Below are 20,369 nucleotides of genomic sequence, written 5' to 3' on the forward strand. Positions count from 1 at the left end.
ATAATATTAGCGCTCGAGCGAAAAATACGTAAAACAGATACGCTTATGGAAAAAGCCCGGCTTAATGTGAAACAGATGAGATTGTAGTCTAATCATTATTTAGATCATAATTACGTTAAGCTTTCTCTCGGCTTAAGTCGGAAGTGTACTTTTGTACTTTTGGGACTTTTGATTAATCTTCAGCTGGAATTTCGAATGGAATATCTTCAAACTATCTAGGTTTTTCCGCAACACCGTAAAGTAAAAAGTGGTTTGGCTCGGAAAAGTAATCGGTTACAAACTACAACTTTTCAAAGGGAATAACATCGACTTTAAGAATAATTCGAGCTTTTCGCAAAGTCTCTTTCAGTTTTTATTAAGCATTTCCCAAAGTTTCAATTTAATTAGGATTTGAAGAATGTTTTTCAAGACAACTTGAAAATATCATTAGGAAAAAACTTAAGATATTTTTTTTTCACTTTTCAAAAACCTCTTGAATTTCAAGCTCAAATGACTGTGAGATGAGATGAAATTGCTTAAACAATTCACTCTCAATTTCAACCGTGACATCTTGATTAATTGCTGATGATCCGGTTGGAAACGCAAATGAAAGACTAAATTAATGAATTTGAACAGTCATTTAATCCACTGAATACTTAACCCAAAAACCCCTTTTGGGGATTCAAGTGCGGTAACATTTTAAAAAATATTCTTGATGGATTAATTTAAACAAAAAAAAAGAAAGAAGTGTTCTTATTTATAGACTTAAAATTCTCGCCTCGTGCCAAAATTAATTTTGGTAATTTTTCAGAATGGTTTACCGAAGCGTAGTATATCGATTTTCTTTGCCGTTGCTTACTACAAGAATTTTAGCACTAACATCAACACACCCACCGTATTAATTACTTTGTCAATTAAAGTATTCAAAGGGGGGTTATGCATAGAATACAGATTGGTTAATTAATAAAAGAATATTGCTTCTGGGAGTGATTCTTGTTGACATATCCTGGAAACTTGATGCATTCTACAAGATTTCTACTACACCATTTAATGTTGGAGAGGTCATAAATTCTGTTCTTTGCTTCGGTTAATGGTTGTGGTTGTGTTAGGAGGGTGTGTTACTACTTGGTATATAGCACTAGGGGTTGGATGTTTTTTACCCCAAAATCATTGTAAAGTAGTGCTGGAAAGTGTGAGAAGTTGCGCCTGCGTTTTGATGAATTATTAAGGAGAAGGCATTAGATCATACGAGAAATAAGGGTATTGGGGGATTCCGAAATCCATCAAATGTAATGGTATAGAGAATTTTTCTTCATACATCACAAATTCTCAATTTTCCATTATAATAGGGGTTTCGTTTGCGGAAAATTTGACACCATAGAGTCTGTGACCTTTTTTCCAGTATGGGCTTTTCCCCGCTTTGGGAAATTCAATGGGCTAGAAGCTGTTTTCCACGTGTTGTGCTCTTGTCCTTGAATTTGCCGAAAGGGAGAGTTGGAGGTTGATGCCTCTGTAGATGGATTGGTGATTGGATTAGGCTAGGAATTGAGAGGATGAGGCTATTCTGTGTGATATGGGTTTGTAAATGCGAAACAAGAAACTCTCATGAATCTCTAATGGTATCCAATTGAGAAGAGTGATCACTCTGACATTCCATCTTGAGCTTTTTTCCACATTCAAACATATTTCCTCATGTCTTACACGGTAAAAAAAATATGTACTGATTTTAAGAAGTAACTAAAGTGGACAAAGCTTTGGTTTTGGGACGTGGGGATCCTGGAGATTGATTTTCTTGTCATACAAGCAACAGACCATTGTGCCAAATGACTAAGGGCCTTGACAGACTTGAGGATTAGCCGAGAGATGACTTAGCGTAATTGTATTCAAAATAATGGTTAAACCGAATTTATTTCATTTTCCACTAAGCCGTCTCTCGGCTTAAGTCGTGTGTCTAGGGCATAAGGCATTTGATATGTTCTTGCAGACCTGGAAACATTCCAATACTCATAGGGGCATTAGACCTAAGGGCCTCGACAGACCTGAGGATTAGCCGAGAGACGGCTTAGCGTAATTATATTCGAAATAATGATAAAAGTACATTTCCATCATTTTCTACTAAGTCGTCTCTCGGCTTAAGTCGTAAGTGTGCCTAGGGCATAACGCCGGCTTCAGATTGGAGGCTTAGCCCAGTTCCCGAAGGTCTCAAAAATCTAAATAACAAGCAATTTTATTGATTTTTCAAAATCGAATGAATCATTTGCCCTTAATATTCAATCCTTCACAACAATTTCCTAAAAAATCATGCTTTATGAGGAATTACAGGAGTTAAGCTAGATAGCTAAGTGTTAGGTCTGAAGCCCGTATAAGGCTTAGCCATATGGCTTAACTGATATCATCTGGTCTGATAGAGGAAAATGCGATACCTTCAGACAAATCAATCTTCGAATAACACATTTTTGTCAATACATTTTTAGTGAATTTGACCGAATATAATATTATATTTCAATATTTAGTCGTGTTCCTCAAAATTTCCTGAAAAGTCATGGGTTCAATCCATTTGGAACATAGAAAATAATTGAATTGGTCGAAGCTTGAGTCGTCCGAAGCTTCAGTCTTTCGAAGGTAGCGCACTTTTCTCTATGAGATCCTGAAAACACAATAAAATTGGGTGCTATTTAGAATTTTGCAACCTTTGTGAACTGGGCTAAACCTTTGGTGCGAAGACCTTTATTATCCATAAAAGAGCTTTGAGCTTAGTAGACCAAAGACTCTCGAAGTAGGAAGGAAGAGACTAGGAACTCAGTCATCAACAGTGACGAAGCTTAGGTTCCATTGCAAACTTTACCATTTATTACTGAAATCTCGAATGGGGTAACTCGAAGAAGAAGGAAAGATCTTGCATAGGGCTTTCGTTAAATGCTACCGCGAATGTCATAACGATGGGGCGGCGTCCAACGAGGTAGAGGGTTACGCTGGCGGTGCTAATAGAGCTCTTTCACTAAATTATACAACGTGGACTGAATTGAGTTCCCCGAAGAACGTTCCCCATGAGTCCCTTGAGTTCCCTAACGTTCTTCGCACTGATACGAGTTCCCCGAAGAACGTTGCCCGTGGGTTTATTAAGTTCTCTAAACGTTTTATATGGGTTCCTCACGAGTTCCCAAACTAAACTGATTCGAGTTTACTACTCTTAACCTAACTCAACTGACTCGAGAGTATCTAAGCGTTCCTCGCGAGTTCCCATGCTAGATTGTTTCTAGTTTCTTGAAGAACGTTCCCCATGAGACGTCCCTCCAGTTCCCAAACGTTCTTTGTGAATTCCGCGGGTTTCGAAATATTCCTTTACGATTTTCAAAACTTGACTGATTCGAGTTGCCGAAAAACGTGCCCCATGGGTTCTTTGAATTCCTCGCGAGTTCCCGAAGAACTTTCGCAATGTACTTCGCAAATGTACTTCGTGTTCCACGGGTTCTCTGGCTAGATTAATTAGAGTTCCTCGATAAACGTTAAAAAAGGGTTCCTCGAGTTTTCAAACGTTGTTCGTCAGTTCCTCGAATGCCACGTTGAAGGATAGCCGTTTTCGTTGTGATAGAATGAGTTAAAGAAAAAGGATGCACTTGTCGTGATACTACCCCTTCATCCGGGAATGTAAACATGTTATATTGCTGTTGATTCCGTGGTGGAAGAATTCGCTAAGTCCGTGTGTAGACCGCCTAGGAGCGCCTTCCCCGAAATGCGGATACTTCTTCCACGTTCCCAGAGTTTTTTGGGCCTCTACACAATAGAGAAATTTCTGTCCATATTGAAGCAAATTCCCTACGTATGGGAAAAACTCTTCAATATGGACATACATAAATTTCTCTACTGTGTAGAAGCCATTAGGCACATGATGCCCACTCAATGAACAGCCCATGTAAGCTGAGCTCAAAGAGCATTAGTTGTTAGTCCTTACTCAACTTTGTGGTGGTCTGATACTTCATCGTGGAAAGGGGATCGAGAAGGACCGTTAATATCTTTGGGGAATTGAATACACAGAAGAGCCTTCCCGATTAAGGTCTTCGGTTGCATGAAAAAAACACTTGTCCATTTGCCTAATCAACAAGGAGCTAATGGAAGCCAGCTCACAGGTCTTACAGGCAAAAAGTATTTCCCTTTCACAAGGTTCAACATCTTACAAAAGTGGTCCAGTCCTCATTTTTGAGACATTTCGAGTTTCAGTGACAAATGCTGAAAAATTCCAACATGAATCTGTATGTAAATATGAAATGTGGCTTCAACAAAGCGGGCCACATGCCGAGGACTGCGCCTAATAGACACTCGCCAGTATATCGGTTGCTCACATGAATTTTATCCTTAAGTGTAAATGGCTTATTTAGTCATCTTTTCTATTCCTTACACACAGAGAGTTTAAGGTATCGTCTTTGGGTGTGTTCTGCGATAATTTCCGTAGGGATAGTACTTAATAAGTATTTTTGGAATTGTTATCCAAATTTTTTCATAGATTTTAATCAGTGAGATAAAAAACCACTTTGTTGAAAGTACCATCAATTTTTCCGGTGTAGACAAAGAGGATTTTCTTCGATCAAATGACAAGGAAATCACAAAATTGGAAAATAATCCCCAAAAAAGAAACGTCTGTGTTAGTGCTTGAAGGTATTTCCCATCAAATTGTGCGATTTCTTAAAGGTGGGTTGTTCACCAGAGAGACACAAGAACATTAACAGTGGAGATTGAGGATAAAAGTGAATTTGGGGAAAAGTGTGTATGGTGAAATAGTGATTTTGTGGGAGGAAAACTAGGGTAGTAGGACATATATAGGAATAAGAAGGGGTAACTGGTTTAGGGGAAAAATGCATGGAATACAGCATTTATTTCGGCAACATGCATTGGACAAGCAGAATAGCACGGAAAGTTGGCATTCTGCCCAGAGTGCACTTTCGAGTCAGGCGCACTTGCAGCAGCACTACAACCACTACAGTAACTCAAGATCCACCAGCAGAACAATAAGTGGAGATTCTAGTGGTGGGTCATCTACAGCAGGAGATTTTCCACAAGGTATGAACGATTTTTCCATTTTTCTTTTCTTTCGAAAACTTATGTAACAGTTTTTCTTGTTCGGTGATGTAGATATCATTCTTGAGCAATTGTCATCGAGTCCACAGCCAGTTCCAGAGGCTAAAAAATCTCCAAGTCAAGTGCTACCAGGCAGACGGTGGAGCCCACAGTCTCCGGATAAACAAAAATCTCCGGGTGGGCTGGGCAGAAGCCCCTTTGACACCTACAGCAGCTACAGGGAACGTCGGATGTCATCCACTCCGAGAAAATGCAGTCCCAGTCCCAATTATCAAGTGAGTGTGTAATCCTATTAGTTTGGCAGAGTTGGAAAACTAAGAATAATGTTTTGTAAAGCATTTTATTTTAATTGGGACATTTATTCACTTTTCAGGGGGGTGGGGCTGATGAGGGATCAATTTTGAAACTGCTACATGTGTCAGAAATATTGCCATGTTGTGATTCACTGTACTGTATGAATGTTGCAGTAAATGTGCAGGGCCTAAAAACGAGCTCTCCATCTTCGGAATTCATGAAGCGTAATTTACTAATTTTTTGATTACATGACATTGTGTCATGATTCTTTGCACAGTTGCTGCAGCACCTGCATGCTGCAGTACATCACAATATGCCCATAGTTCTGACATGTGTAACATTTTTCATATTGAACTGATTTCACTTTAATTTCACAAGAAATGATAATTATTAAGGGACTTTAAACTTAAAAATGTGAAACAGAAAAAAATCACAGGGAATCTTAAAATTTACTAAAGTTTCTTTTTAAAGAAAATCTGGAAAATGAATAATGAATTCAAGTAAACAGCTTTAATTGAGTCCTAGTTGGGGTATACGAGCTAAAAGTTCTACGAATCCTCACCATGCTTGAATTCTGTTAAGGAATTCAAGAGGCGTAATTCACTAATTTTTTGATTACAAGACTTTGTATCATGATTCTTTGCACAGTTGCTGCACTTGCACTTGCAAGCTGCAGTACATCACAATGTGACCATTTTTCTGACATGTGTAGCAGTCTTAGAATTTATTCACCTTTCTTTTTTTTTACACAAAAAAACTATATGAACAAAAGTAAACAACTTTAGAACTTGTATAAGCACTGGGAAAAATCAATCCTGTATCTACAGATTAATGACTAAAGATAAAATTGTTAATGGTGAACTTAAACTTTCGCAGTTCAGCAATGAAGGTAAAAATATAGTTTTAGATTTTAATTAAAAGATTAGAAAGTCAAATATTCTTATCCTAAAACAGAAAAAAAAGGAAAGGTAATCTGCAATTTTCCAACTCTGCTTCTGACCTCGTTGCATGTTTCACTGACCCGCCCATTAATTGACCTCACTTTTTTTTTCAATTTGCAGAACTACCGACGAGGCTCACTGGATACATACGGTTCACCAGTTGTGAATGGTGGTGGATTTTTTCCTCATGATCTGGATGATATCTATGAGTATAAGACAGACCATCAGTACTTTACGCACACGGGAACATTCCAGCAGAATGAGAAGATACTGATTTCGTCCGATAGGGATAGGAATAGTATCTTTAGGACACATGCCGCCCATTCATTGGACAGTGGCAATGTTATAGGATATCGGAGTAGATTTGACAATACGAGTTTTGTGAGGAGTTTAAATGAGTCCTCATTGTCCCCACCGGAGACCAAAGATAAGGCAAATCGTCAGTCCAATCATAGTTCCCTCCAGGAGATCCTTAAGCAATTGAGAAAGAAAGTGTGGCAGCGTGGAAAGAGTCAGGATCACTCACCACAAAGTGTCACAAATTCCCTGTCCAGTGCCAATGATCCACAGGAGCATTTCCGGGAGAGAAGCAAGAGTCTGGATGTTAGCATACCGCACAGGGTGCTCAATGACTGTGGTGCAACGTACAAGATCTTCGATAGAATCGTCAAAGAAGGTAGAATAGACGGGAAGAGAGAAGAAGGCTTCAAGATTTTCCTATATTTATGTACTGGGGAAAAAATAATGAGATTGGATGTCAAGTGGGCAAGTTGGCAGGTCAAGGCTTGCAATTGTGTCGTTGTCACACGCTCCAGAGAGGTGTTTATCTTCTCTCTATGTTGTCTCGCACTAAAGAGACAATAAAGCACTCCTTAGTCACTCTTTACAAATTGCTGTGCTCGAGCAAAAAAGAAACATTAACAAAAAGAAAAGAACTTGGAAGTTGTTTTCTGTTTAAAATTATACTTAACATAACTTTAGAGAACTTTCATCGCAACTTTTTCAGTGTTTTAACGGATTTTGTTTTTGTTTTTTGGTGATTCTAGGTGCTCATATGCGAAGAGCCTCGGCCGAATTAGAGAATAGAAGAAGAGCATCTTTAGGTACTAGTCGGGGTTTACGAGCTGATGGTACTTTGGATCCCTATCATGCTGCAATTCTGTTTCGGGACTCAAGAGGGGTAAGTTGCATTTTTAACCCTTTTTTGTGTTCACATTTTGTTGTTTCGTGATCCTCTGAACAGTTACTGCAACAACTGCACGCTGCAGTTGATTGCAATATGACCATATTTATGGCATGTCATGCAAAATTCTGAAACTGGTATACTAAAACTATTCTATGTAAACTGGTATTTTAGGGGTAAAGAATCGCGTCGAGTAAACTGTTCTCAGCTGCCGAAACGGATAAAATTGGCTCGACGCGATTCTCTACCTCCAAAATTCAATTCACAATCGAATTTTCACGCATTCCGAGTTGACAGTATCCCGACAGTATCGCCTGTAAAGAATCTCAGTTACCATGAGATTATCTGGGATAATCACTGGTTTTGCGATACATTTTAACCTTAATAAACATATAGTACAAAAAGAGATGGCAAAGCGTCCCAGCTTTGCCAAATTCTCGAACTCACGAGAAAGTCCTCTCCGTTATGCCGAAAATAGACACAGGCTGATCCTGGAGAATACACAGCTCAAAAAATTTGGCGGTAAAGGATCAGCCCAAACTATCATACACTGAGGTTTTAAGATCAAGGATTAGCGTTTACAGTGTCAATTTCTATTAAATCTCCACATTTTGATTGCTAAAAGGCTTCTTAAGTGCAACATCAATGGATTCTTCGTACAGTAAGGAGCACTCTGATATTCTCTTTACTCCAATCTTAATGCATTTTAAGATTTTGCGATATTGCGCGCCATTACTCTACATGTTTTTTCAACCAATTGACATTTCTAAAAGCACCCAAAAACCCCCAAAGTGAAGCTTTTTATTTTCATCACTGGCGCTGATGGCGCCTAATGCCCGTAATTTCACTAGACCTCATGAATTTAGAAGATCAGCCTGATCCTCCAAATTATCGGCTGATCCCTAAGCTGATCACTGTGTCTATTTTGGGCTTTAGCATATTTTTTGTATGCACATAGGGTTACTGCTGATTTAATATTGTTTATTGACAATGAGAAAACCATTAAGAAATTATTAAAAATATCTCGTGAGTTCGAGCATTCTGAACCGCTGAACTGGTTGATATTTCTTGTCAGCCACAAATTATGTAAATTACCAACAAATATCAATAGTTATAAAAAATCGAAAAAACATTTTTTTAAGGAAATTGTACTAATAGGGGATGTAAAATTATTCAAAAATCGGTACTTAACCGGTTCATTACCGGTAACTAAATCGGTTTGAAAAATGGGCCCTCCAAAGTGGTTGACTTTTGACCTTCAATAATTCAAAATGGCGAATTTTCCGATCATAGGTATATTGGCCTAAATGTTCACCTGGACTACTTTTAAAACATATCCGCAAATGATTGAAATAAGCTTGGGCCAATTTTGAGAAAAACCGAAAAAACATTGTTTTTAGGGAATTTTACTTATAGGGGATGTAAAATTATTCAAAAATCGGTACTTAACCGGTTCATTACCAATGAAGATCGATGCAGTCTGGTTTGAAATTTCAATACCTGTCCGAAAAATCCAAATTCAACTAAATCGGTTAAAAACCAAGCCTTCCAAAGTGGTTGATTTTTGACCTTCAATAATTCAAAATTGCGAATTTTCTGGTCATAGGCATGGTGGGCTAAATGTTCACCTGGACTACCTCTAAAACATATCCGAAAATGATTGAAAAAGCTTCTGCCAATTTTGAGAAAAACCGAAAAAAACATTGTTTTTAGGGAATTTTATTTATAGGGGATGTAAAATTATTCAAAAATCGGTACTTAACCGGTTCATTACCGATGAAGATCGATGCAGTCGGGTTTCAAATTTCAATACCTGTCCGAAAAATCCAAATTCAACCAAATCGGTTAAAAACTGAGCCTTTCTAAAGTGGTTGACCTTTGACCTTCAATAATTCAAAATGGCGAATTTTCCGATCATAGGTATTTTGGGCTAAATGTTCACCTGGACTACCTGTAAAACATATCCGAAAATTATTGAAAAAGCATGGGCCAATTTTGAGAAAAACCAAAAAACATGGTTTTGATGGGGATAGAGGAGGAGTGGGGAGAGAAAGAAAAACATCGAGAGATATTGTTTTTTTTTATTGGGGGTCATCGAAGACTGGAAGTCGATATCTCTTACCGTTTAAGTTGAAGAACAATGGCAAGTTAAAAAAAAAGATGATTGTATAACTGCTTGAGTTCGAGCAGTAAAATAGCAAAATGGACCAGTAGGGGAAGGGTTTCAGCCTTCGGACACACTCTGACTTCAAACGTTCAAACACTTTATATTTTTCCCATAGAAATCTTAGAAAATTTGAAGGAGCTTTTCATCTGCCAATTTGGTGAAACACTTTTATATTCTACATAAAGACATAAGTTTACCGGAACGAATTTTTTGAATGTTTTCCTCAGATTCACGAGGGCGGCGTACATTAAATAAGCATTTATATAATGCGACTAAAATGTCTAGAAGTTGTAGACAATCTCTATTTCAATTAAAGCCAGTCCGTGGCGTCGCGAAATAATGTTGTTGATTTTTTTTTGCTTGAGAAAAAATAACTTGACAGAGAATCAACAAACTTTTTTATTGTTGTGATGATTGCTTAGAAGAGCCAAAAGAAGAAAAAAAAAACCGTCACTGTTTGCATTTGCAAATGATATAATTTGTATATCAATGAAGGCGCTAATTCCGCGCAAAATATTCTTAGTTCCGAAAATTCTATGCAATTTTTTTTTGTGAAATACCAAAAATAGTAAGGCAAAAAAATAATAATGAAAGAAATCCGAAAATATCGTTTCTTATGTAGACATTTTATTTTAGTACGACTGTCCAGATGATATTCAATTAGCGTGATGTGCGTATTGAGATTTTTTATTTTGAAGAAGAAGAAAAAAAGCTCCACGAGTTTTACATTGAGCAAACATTTAATATTATGCCTCATGTGGAAAATTCTTGAGTTGTATTTAAATATTTCTCACTCTGGAGACTCTCAACTCTCTTTGTCATTTTCATATGAATATGCAAATTAGGGGAATATTAACAGATAGGCAACTCCTTAATAGGGAAATCATGATCATCCAACAGTATTGTACTGTTTTTGTTTATATTTAGAAGACATGATTCTGAAACAAGGGGAGAAAGAGTTATTTTGTGTCAAACTTGTCGCACAGCGACAATTGAGAAAGAAAATATATATTTAATTTATGAGGAGTATCATTTGAAATTCACACCCACGCAATGAATGGGTTTATTCGCATCTCCCCAATGGGGATGTCATAGATGTACATAATTTTTATAAGCTTATAGATATTTTCTCTATCCCTCATCAGTCATCAGATAGGCAAAAAATAAAATGCTAATCAATCTCCGATGGCGTTCAATTGCGAAAAAAATAAATAGGAAAATTGCGTGGAGAATATAAAAATACCAGAATAACTTAATCCTAGAATACAGTTTTATTAAAGCTCTGCATCTCTTTTAGAATTTCAGTGATTTATTTAGAATTTAATTACTGTTTTTTTGCATATACTCTATTTACACACGAAAAATTGCTATTGCTAAAGATACATAATCGATTGTGGTGAGTTATGGAGCGCAAAAATATGTGAAAAATTAGATGAAGAAACATTTATTGGCAGCAAAGAAGGAATTTGTACTGTTTTCGTTTGAGATGGAAATCCGAGGAATTCCCATGAACGTCTCCATCTTTCATAATTCAACCCTCATGGACTTTTGTTTTGTTTGCGTATCCTCTAGGTCAAGTGGTAGAGTACTAGCTGTATGATGCAACGGCCCCAGGTTCAAATCCCCTTCAGGTCACCAGAAATTTTTCTGACGTAAAATGTGTTCTGATTGTATCCCATGAGGATTAATGCATTTGATTACACGGGGTATGGGATAGACAATTCTATCCTTATATAAGAAAAATTGATATCCCGAAAAGATCGCTTAGGAGAAGGCCTAGTTCCTCTACGGAACGTTGTACCACCATTACTATTACAGCCTCATACTACTTACTTACCCAACGATACAGAATCAATCTTCCCTAGTTTCACATACCAAATGATCCGACTTCCTGATCCAGGTCGTCAATCAATTGGAGTCTGGGTCAGTCTCGTTTACTTGAAGAATACAAGTCAGATTCGATTAGATTTAAAGGGGGCGCTTTCTTAAAGGACCGCTACCGAAACCTCTATTTGGGCCTATTATTCATTCATTTTCAACCGCTTATCCCTATTGGGGTCGCGGGCCCATGACATCCAAATTAGCAGCCCATACTTGTCGATCCTCCGCCACTTCAGGAAGATGTTAGGGTTCGATCCCTAGGCGTTCCAAGGCAAGATTCTGAATTTGATTCAGCCACCTTGTCCTAGGTCTGCCTCGAGGTTAACGCCTTCTAATTATGGCTTGCATAGCTCTAACTATGGCTTGCATGTTATAGGTAACAAAGCCAGTCCGTTTTCCAGACAAACTCCAGGATGAGTAACCTACTGCTCAATTTGGTTATTACGTTACATTGAACATCCTATTCAGATGTTTCTTTAGGCAGTGTCCGTTTAAAAGAGGTTAGCAATCTGCTGGGATCTCTAGCGACTGCTTCCTACCACTTACGAGTCGGTTTCTTATCTAAGTTTGCCATGTGTAGTTTGGACACACGATCAATCCTTCTGTCTGCTAAATTATTATAAATCTTTCTGTATGACTGATTTCCTTGTTCAGAAGAAAATTCATATATCTGGTTGAAGACCTACGAAGGCGGTCCTTACCTCCGCGAGGCGGTCCATTTCTTCGTTTCCCATCCTACCTTTGTGTCCAGACCAGATATCCACTGTAGACCAACATTACATTTCTGTGAGGCCGCTTTTGTCTGCATTCGCTTACGAAAGCAGACCGTGATTCATATCTTGTGGTATATAGAATCGTAGCTCTAATCTAAGCATTCAGTTAAGTATCAAAATATTCTCCGGGATAGGTCGTCTTTATTCCTTCAAACTCAATAACCATAGCCTTGCTTGACGATATTTGCTTCTCAGTAATGCTATTGTATCTCATGATTATATGGACCCTGGAATAATTCTTTTTCACGTTTCGGGCAAAAATTTGCTATAAGATCCTCCTGTCTGACGCGATTAAAATTTCGTTATTTGGATTGGTAAAGGAACCACGTTTCAATCGAATATGCAATTTATACTCCTACATTATTTGCATTTGTCATCACCAGTTTCTATTTTCCATATGCATAGACGATTTGGGTTAGTTAAGCTTATTCCTAAAACGATTTTATTACATCAGGCTAGCATCTTCCCTGGACTGTGTAGTAGTATGTTTCAGAAAGAAAAAAGAAATGGCACTAATCTCGCGTGTGATCAGACGCTGTTTAAAGCTAGCTTAACACTAAACCTACCAAGATCCAGTTAAATTGACCAGTTTAAAATTAACAGATATTTAAACGGTACAATATCACTATCAAACTTTATTAATTTCTTAAAATATGCATGTAATACATTTTTCAGTGTTTAAATTTTAATTGTTTTGCTCTTTTCCAAGACAAATTTGTTGAGTATCTATCCTACTCTATCACAGTCTGTCATTTAACTGAAAAACGACCAAAAACGATCGGTAGGTTTAGTGCTAACGACCCTCTCTGTAGTGTAAACTCAGAAAATTGTTCTGCATCTGCATAGAGGGTCGTTTAGCTACCTCCAAACAGCGTCCGATCATGGTCGTCGAAGAAAAAAAAGGGTTATTTTATAATAAATTGAAATTGAATAGTCACACGACTAGTGTATAGTTTCTCGCATGAATTATAGCCTTAATGTAAAAAGTCATATTTCAAGATCAAAACTCATTCTAATTTCGTAATAATTTTATCAATATCATTTAACTAACACCGTTTTGCAAAGAAAATTAAAATTATTTGGCAAATTCGTTATTAATACGTATTTTGTGCTAAAATTGTAGAGATTACGTTAAATTGAAAATACAAATGTGAGACAAACAACTGCAGCTCTTGAGATACTTGAGAGAGAGTAATGAACTGAAAATTGCGATAGTAGATCACTCTGCAATATTCCTATTATTTTTTTTCTGTTTTTCTCTGTTGAAAATATTCAAATATCTCTTGACGTGTTTTTAGCACAAAAAATTGCTCCCTCTTTGGAGCTTTTTTGACCCCATCTGGAGGGAAAATGTAAAATAAGAAGTCTGTGCAGATGTGCTTTTTTCCTCTTACTGTTATTGAAATTGAGCTTATTGTGTGAGGTCAAGAGGTCACTTGAGCGTATTATTATTATTATTACTGTGTGTAGGGGTATATAATGAGGCTAATCGGTATCAGAGAATGAAGAGTATATGGAGTTTAGTGTAGTAACAATGGATGAGGAGGAAGTATTGTGGAGAAAAGCTTTTGTATAGTATTATTTTTGGTCTTATAGGCGCACTTAAATATTGTTTTACGGTGTATGTGCGCAAATCGCATAAATTATGTGTATTTTTCTAACGACCACAGACAATAATAAAAGCGCGAATGTAATGGAAATTTATATGACTTTATTGGTGCGACGAAGGCGCGAGAGTTGAACAATATGAGTGGTTTCGTTTGCGCCTCTAAAGAAATACTTTTTCGCGCAAATCCAGTTGATCGTGAGTCGTTCTCCAAAAAGCACGTTTTCTTTGGTTGATCTTGCCCCTGGAAAATAAATATATATGTATATATTCAGCTTTTTTGAGTACTGTACCAAATCACAGATTAATAACAACATTCTTGGAGATTACTTTGAGTGTGAAAAGTAATTAATCTGAGCAGGAAATTTGGTATTTTTATGAGAAGTTAATTAAAAAGTATTTTCCTTGAGATATTTGGGATTCAATGGATTTTCCATTTTCCCACAGAAGTGACTTTAGTTTAAATGACGCGGATTTAATGAAGATAGAAGTGATTTCTGTGATATATTGGTGAAGTTGCTGAATATATTTATTCTCGCTCAAGCAGTTTTTTTTTTTACTTCTTCTTTCTCAAATCCCCAAGTTCTATCTTGTTTGCATTTAACACAGAGAATATTTACCTAAGCAATTGACACGCGATTGGGTGTACATACGTTGCTCTTTGGTGAGTTATCTCGCGATTCAAACTGAGGGGTTGTAGGACATCCAAGGAGGTTGGTGACATGAGAGGTGAAGTAAGGTGGAATCTTAGTTAAATATTTGAGAAAGAGAATATTATGTGGTGAGGTGTAGAATTTAAACAGTGTGTGCTTTACTTTTTTTTTAAATTTTATTTTGGGCTTTCGGGTAATAAAATCCCCAAGTTTTGTGAGGAATAATGTTCAATGATGTTTCGACGTCTTTCACTGCTGGATTCAACTCCACCATCAGCCACTGTATCAGTGGCACCACAGAGAATGGCTGCAATTCAGTATCGGGCCATGAGATCTGTTTCAACTCCAAATCCACCTCCTCAGGCAATTTCAGTGGGACCTACAATTGTCCCAACGTCAACTGTTCTATCTCATGCACCAACTTGGTATTCCAGGGTCAGTCAGTCGTTGAGGAAGAGTATTTTAAGGAGATCTGCGTCATATAGAGATCATCGTGGAAATGTAAATTTTCAATTTTGTTTATTTTTCAATTCGAAATTCTAAATAACCCCTTACGATCTGATATGTCCATGTGTAAAGTTCTTAAAATCTGTACTAATACGTATTCGATCTACTCGTCTCCAGTTCGGCTTTTCTGCCCTCGGGGAATCCTGAAACAAATAGCACAGATCCGTGTTTAGTGGATACAAATTATTCCGAAAACACTACGGCAATTGTTCATTGCAGGGGGGTGACATTAGCTCTAAAAAATGCGACCGATTTTAGTGTAAATGTTTCCCTGTTTTCGTACACATTTCACGAGATATCTCCAAAACTACGTAGGTTGTCAATTTGGGGTTTTCGGCTGCCTATTCTGTATTAAATTGGCTTTTGTGTTGTATTACTATTATTTGCTAATTCATTCTACACTGACAGAAAACAGCTAATAAACCCAAAAGTTTTTTCGGCTCGCTAGAAACATATCGGAAACATAGGAAATGTCATGCCCCTGGTTCATTAACGTACAATTTTCATTTGACGTTTGTTCGGTTTCAAACGGTTCTTGCTCATCTCTGTACTACGACTCGGGCTAATTCGGAAGAATCATTCCTAATTCGGAATTTTGGGATTTCCTCGCTGTTTCAATTGGGCAAAGAGGAAATGAAAGCCATGAAGCAGTGCAAACCTTAGGGCCCAAATAATCTCAGGCTGATTCTCGAGAAAATTTAACCCGTAAAATTTGACAATAGGGTAAAATGGGATAATTTGGAATCATGTCCAATTTGAAACTTTGCAATTTCCCAACAGTTTTAGATGGTAAAAGGAAAAGACAACGAAAAAGTACTCTCGAATGTAAAGTCTTGTAGTTTTTTATTGTTTTCTTTTCCTCTCTGACCATTTGAAAGAGAGAAAATTTAAAAATTCTAAAATAGACATGATTGAGAATTACCCCATTTTACCCTAAAAATTTATCACAAACATTTAACACTTGAGGACTTAGGATCATTAGTTAGAGGTCCTTTACATACATTTTGTTTATCTGATCTTTTATCACCAAATTTTGCAAGCTAGATATTCTCGAGGGTCAGCCTGAGTGTATTTCGACCACTCAGAATAAGAAACGAGTAACACGCAATCGGCAAAGTTTATAGGAGAGCGATTTGAAGCTGAGATTTTACATGCAGAGTATAAAAATTTTGAGGTTTAAAATCTATATAACTTTGAAAATAATCATCTTTCAAGTATAATATTCACAGGGAAGGTAGAGGGTATAAAGAAGTATCCAAAAAGCGCATAAAACGATTTTTAGAAAAAAAAAATCGAGTTGTTCTACTTATATTCTGAGTGATCGATTTGGGCCCTTACACTCGAGATTACTTCGTGATTTTTTTTCTTTTGTCCATCTAAAGTACTACTTACCGAAATTTTTAACCTGGACTAATTACGGCAAAAGTTGATGAACTATTTAATCAGTAGAACCGATATTTGAAATTTAGGGTATACTTCGGTCGAGGTTACCGTACCCTCAGGAGTGAAATGAGAGATAGGGGGGAGCGATTTACGCCAGTTTTTAATTTACGCAAACTGCAAACAGTGGTCACTCTCACCTGATCACCCATAAAAAGCTGTGGAGTGAGAAAAGTAAGAAAGTGATTAGTCAATGTTTCGCAACATCCAGCCCCAGCCCTGGGGCTTGAACCAAGACTTTAGACGGCGAATTTGTCCTATACAAGAGCACTTCTAACGGCCTGGTTAGCCCTGGTTGGTATGTACAGTTTTCTTAGGGGCAGTAGCGGAGGAAGCCCTCAGCTGACTCTGAGCCATTGCAGTGACCTTATCTCTTCCTGTGAGAGGTTCCTTCGTCACTGCTGACATCTAATGGCCTCTACACATTTGAAAAAATTTTCGTCAAAAACTGCCTTAAAGCGAAGCCTTAAAGCTATCCCCTATCTTGATTAAATCTCTTAAAACTTTGAACATTTGATTAAGTTTGTCAAGACTATCTTAGAAAACAGTTATTTGGTCGCTTTTACTCTGAACAAAAAAATGTTTTGTCAAATTAACAAAACAAGTTTGTAAAGAGGGTGTTCTTTCATACAGAATATGGCAAAGTTTTGTCAAATCGGCGGCCAACTGGATCTTGTTAAAAGTTTGTCAAAAGTGTGTTTTTCCATATGAAATGCAAGAAAAAGTTTTGTAAAATAGGTAAATTACATCCTTTTTGCAAAATTTGAACAAAATTCATTTGTTCGTTTAACAAGACATTTTTTCATATTAGAAGCTAATAAATTTGGTATTAAATCAACACTCAGTTTGTGTTGCTGGTAACACTCACTTTCTTCTCAGTGTAAAATTACCTTGCCAAATATATCAATCAAACATAACCAATTCCCGGATTTACGCCTCAGCATCTTCAAAAGTAATTACTTCTAATTCCATGTGATTAATTGCAGTATTTTTCTCTGACAAATTTCTGTGAGATATTTAGTAGAATAACTGAGATATTTTTAATGGAATATTTACTAGAATTATTTGCGTGTTTTGGGCGAAATGATTCATAAATGGCTAAAGAATTTCCTGTCAACACATTTGTGGACATTTATGTTAATTTTCTCTACCACATTTTACTATAATTTTGGTTTTCCTATCTTAGAATGCATTAGAGCACGTGCCAAAATATAATTAATTGGGAATAAAATATTTAACAAATTAGTTGATGAATAGTTAAAAAGTTTATAGGTAAAATATATAATTCATTCAAAATTTTGAAGTATATATTTTGTTGTGTATAAATTGTTGTCGCATGAGTTACGCCCCTGTAACTTCGAACTTTAAAAAATCTTAGGATTTTTTTAAATTTGATGTGAATTTCAAAATCCATAAATAAGTTTGCAGAAAGTGCAATAAAATTCCGCAATGGTAACGTACTAAAAACAAGACATAAAATGTTAAGTAAAGGTCAGAGTAAACTTCAGCTTCCACTTTTTACAAGCATTTAAATCCAATCTGATAGATGTTGTTTTTTATAAATATAAATTTAAAGCAACACCAGACTCTGCAAACCACATGGCTTTCAGTGAATTTTGATTACCACAATTTCTTCATTGCGCGAAAATGTCTCAAATTTTTCTGTATTTTTTTTCTATATCTCTCCTGCGATTGAAAACATCTTTTTTGCAGACTTATTGCTATTTTTGTGAGACATTCTATGACCATCTTTTTGCTACTTCTTGCCCCCAAAACGTATATAATATCTTATTGTTGCGGAAAATAAGAAGAAAAAAAAAAGATGTGTAAAAAATATATGAATAAAAACGGATTTCAATACAAAATCTCTTTTGTTGCTTCAAGGTGAGGAATTTGCATAAAAGACGAATTTATATTAATTACCTACCACCAGATTTTTCGGGGAGGAGATAATTGAATGCTGGGTTGATTTATTTTTGGGTGGTAACCACTTTAAATTCATAAACAGTGGTTTTTTGTCTTTTAAAAATATCTACATAGAGAAAATGTAATATCATGTTATTTTTCAATTATGCCTTGCTACTTGGGATTCTGTGGAAATCTTAGAAAATTTTTCTTTTCTTTCCAGCTACCAGTGGCAGATCCGTTCCTGGAGAAAGTCAATCTATCTGATTTAGGTGAGTGTTGAATAATTTAATTTTAGTGCCGGAATGTAGAATCGCATATTTGTATAAAATGTATTAAGGTGAAGACATATCAATATACTGCAGAATGAAAAAAAAAGTGAAATAACTCATTTAGCTCTTTTATTATAATTTGAGCTAAAAAAGAAAATTAAACTTTAAGTTACTTCAGTCATAAGTGGTTTCTTCGGTTAATACTTTTGACATAATACAGTAGATGGCGGTCGAAATCGCTAACAGACGTCAAAAGAAGAAAAAGAATAAGAAAAGGAAGAAAACTTTAGAAAGTTTAATAAAAAGAAAGTGAGAAACTACATTCTATTTAGTATATTCTAAACTTATGCTGTTATCAACCCTCTGAGCCAATACCCTAGGTCTGCCAGTAACGTTTTTCAGATGTACTCGTACCCCATTACTATAATATTTGAATATTTTATGTATAACCTTTCGTGATATTCCATAAAATTAAACAATTGACGACGCAGATTCATTCCGTCAGTATATCTGGACCATTTCCCTCCTTTTAACTTTTTCTTATTTGCAATTTTTAACCTAAATTATAAATTATTAAAAAACAGATTATTTCTTGTTATTTATTATCACTTTTTTACACATGTATTTACCATAGATAACTTTAGAAATGTCCAAACCCACCATTGGCGTCTCAAATTACATAAACTCAAAATATAGCCGGTTTATTTTAAGTTATTTGCTTGTTTTTGACCATTTTGAGTAACTTTTTAAATGAGACAACAAACTTTTGACGCACGAAAATTGAACAACTTTTGGAAAACAATTGAAATAAAACAATAAAATGCAAGATTTTTTTCGAAATACATAAATAAGATGGATTACAGACAAGTAATCTGCAGAAAGAAAAATTTTAAAAAGTAATTTTTACTTACATTTTTGCACCTGATTACCAAAAAATACATGAGGCAACAAACTTTTGACACCTACTGTACCTCCGAGAAGTTCTTAGAATTATTACAAGAAAACAAGAAATTTGACGTCTTAAAACCTTGAAATATTGGTTCTAACATTGTAAAACTTGATAACCACAAGGTTTACGTCTTGGATTTCAAGATTCCAAGACATTTGGCAGATTTGACATTTTGATTTTTTGATTCTAGAATAACAATATCTTGAAATTTTCTTGTTCTTGATTTTGATATTGGTCTCAGATCTCAGGTCAACGCTTAGAAAATGAGTAACAAAGAATAAAGATTTTTAATAACTTCTTATTATTGGAGTTATACAATTCATGGAACAATCCTTCTTTTTTGTAATCAGTAATAGACATTAATCCTTTCGTTCAGTAAAAACCTACCCGATTAGAAAGCTCTCACGGTTGATTTTTTTGGGTAACTCGTCAGTTTAAACGTTTGAACCCGGTAGAAGTTCGAACTTTTAAACTGAAGAGTTACACAAAAAAGAGCACGTTCATGCAAAGGACATTTATTTTAATGAAATTGCTATTAAAACATTCTGACATCCTGAAATTTCACAAAATTATACAAAAATTCACTTTTTGCAGCAATTTGTTTTGTCAAGAATTCCGAAATTCGAAATGGTAGAGCAATCAGCGCTAAATCGGCGAGTATGTGAACTTGCACTTTGGGGTTTCGGTAGATATTCAAGAGGTTTAACTTGGCTTTGTAATAACTTCGTCTCTGCCAAAGGTTATTA

The 20,369-nt window shown here is 36.1% G+C and overlaps 1 protein-coding gene across 1 annotated transcript in view; it reads left to right on the forward strand.

Moving 5' to 3' along the window:
• Positions 1 to 20,369, forward strand: part of LOC129799236 (uncharacterized) — a 144,223-nt gene that overhangs the window by 92,113 nt on the left and 31,741 nt on the right. Inside the window, exons 8-9 of the mRNA XM_055842952.1 lie at positions 7,334 to 7,467; positions 18,626 to 18,674. Coding sequence (XP_055698927.1) covers positions 7,334 to 7,467; positions 18,626 to 18,674 — 183 coding nt within the window. The remainder of the gene's footprint in view (positions 1 to 7,333; positions 7,468 to 18,625; positions 18,675 to 20,369) is intronic.

The sequence above is a fragment of the Phlebotomus papatasi genome, chromosome 1 (assembly GCF_024763615.1).
Source record: "Phlebotomus papatasi isolate M1 chromosome 1, Ppap_2.1, whole genome shotgun sequence".
In the NCBI taxonomy this organism is placed as follows: Eukaryota; Metazoa; Arthropoda; class Insecta; order Diptera; family Psychodidae; genus Phlebotomus; species Phlebotomus papatasi.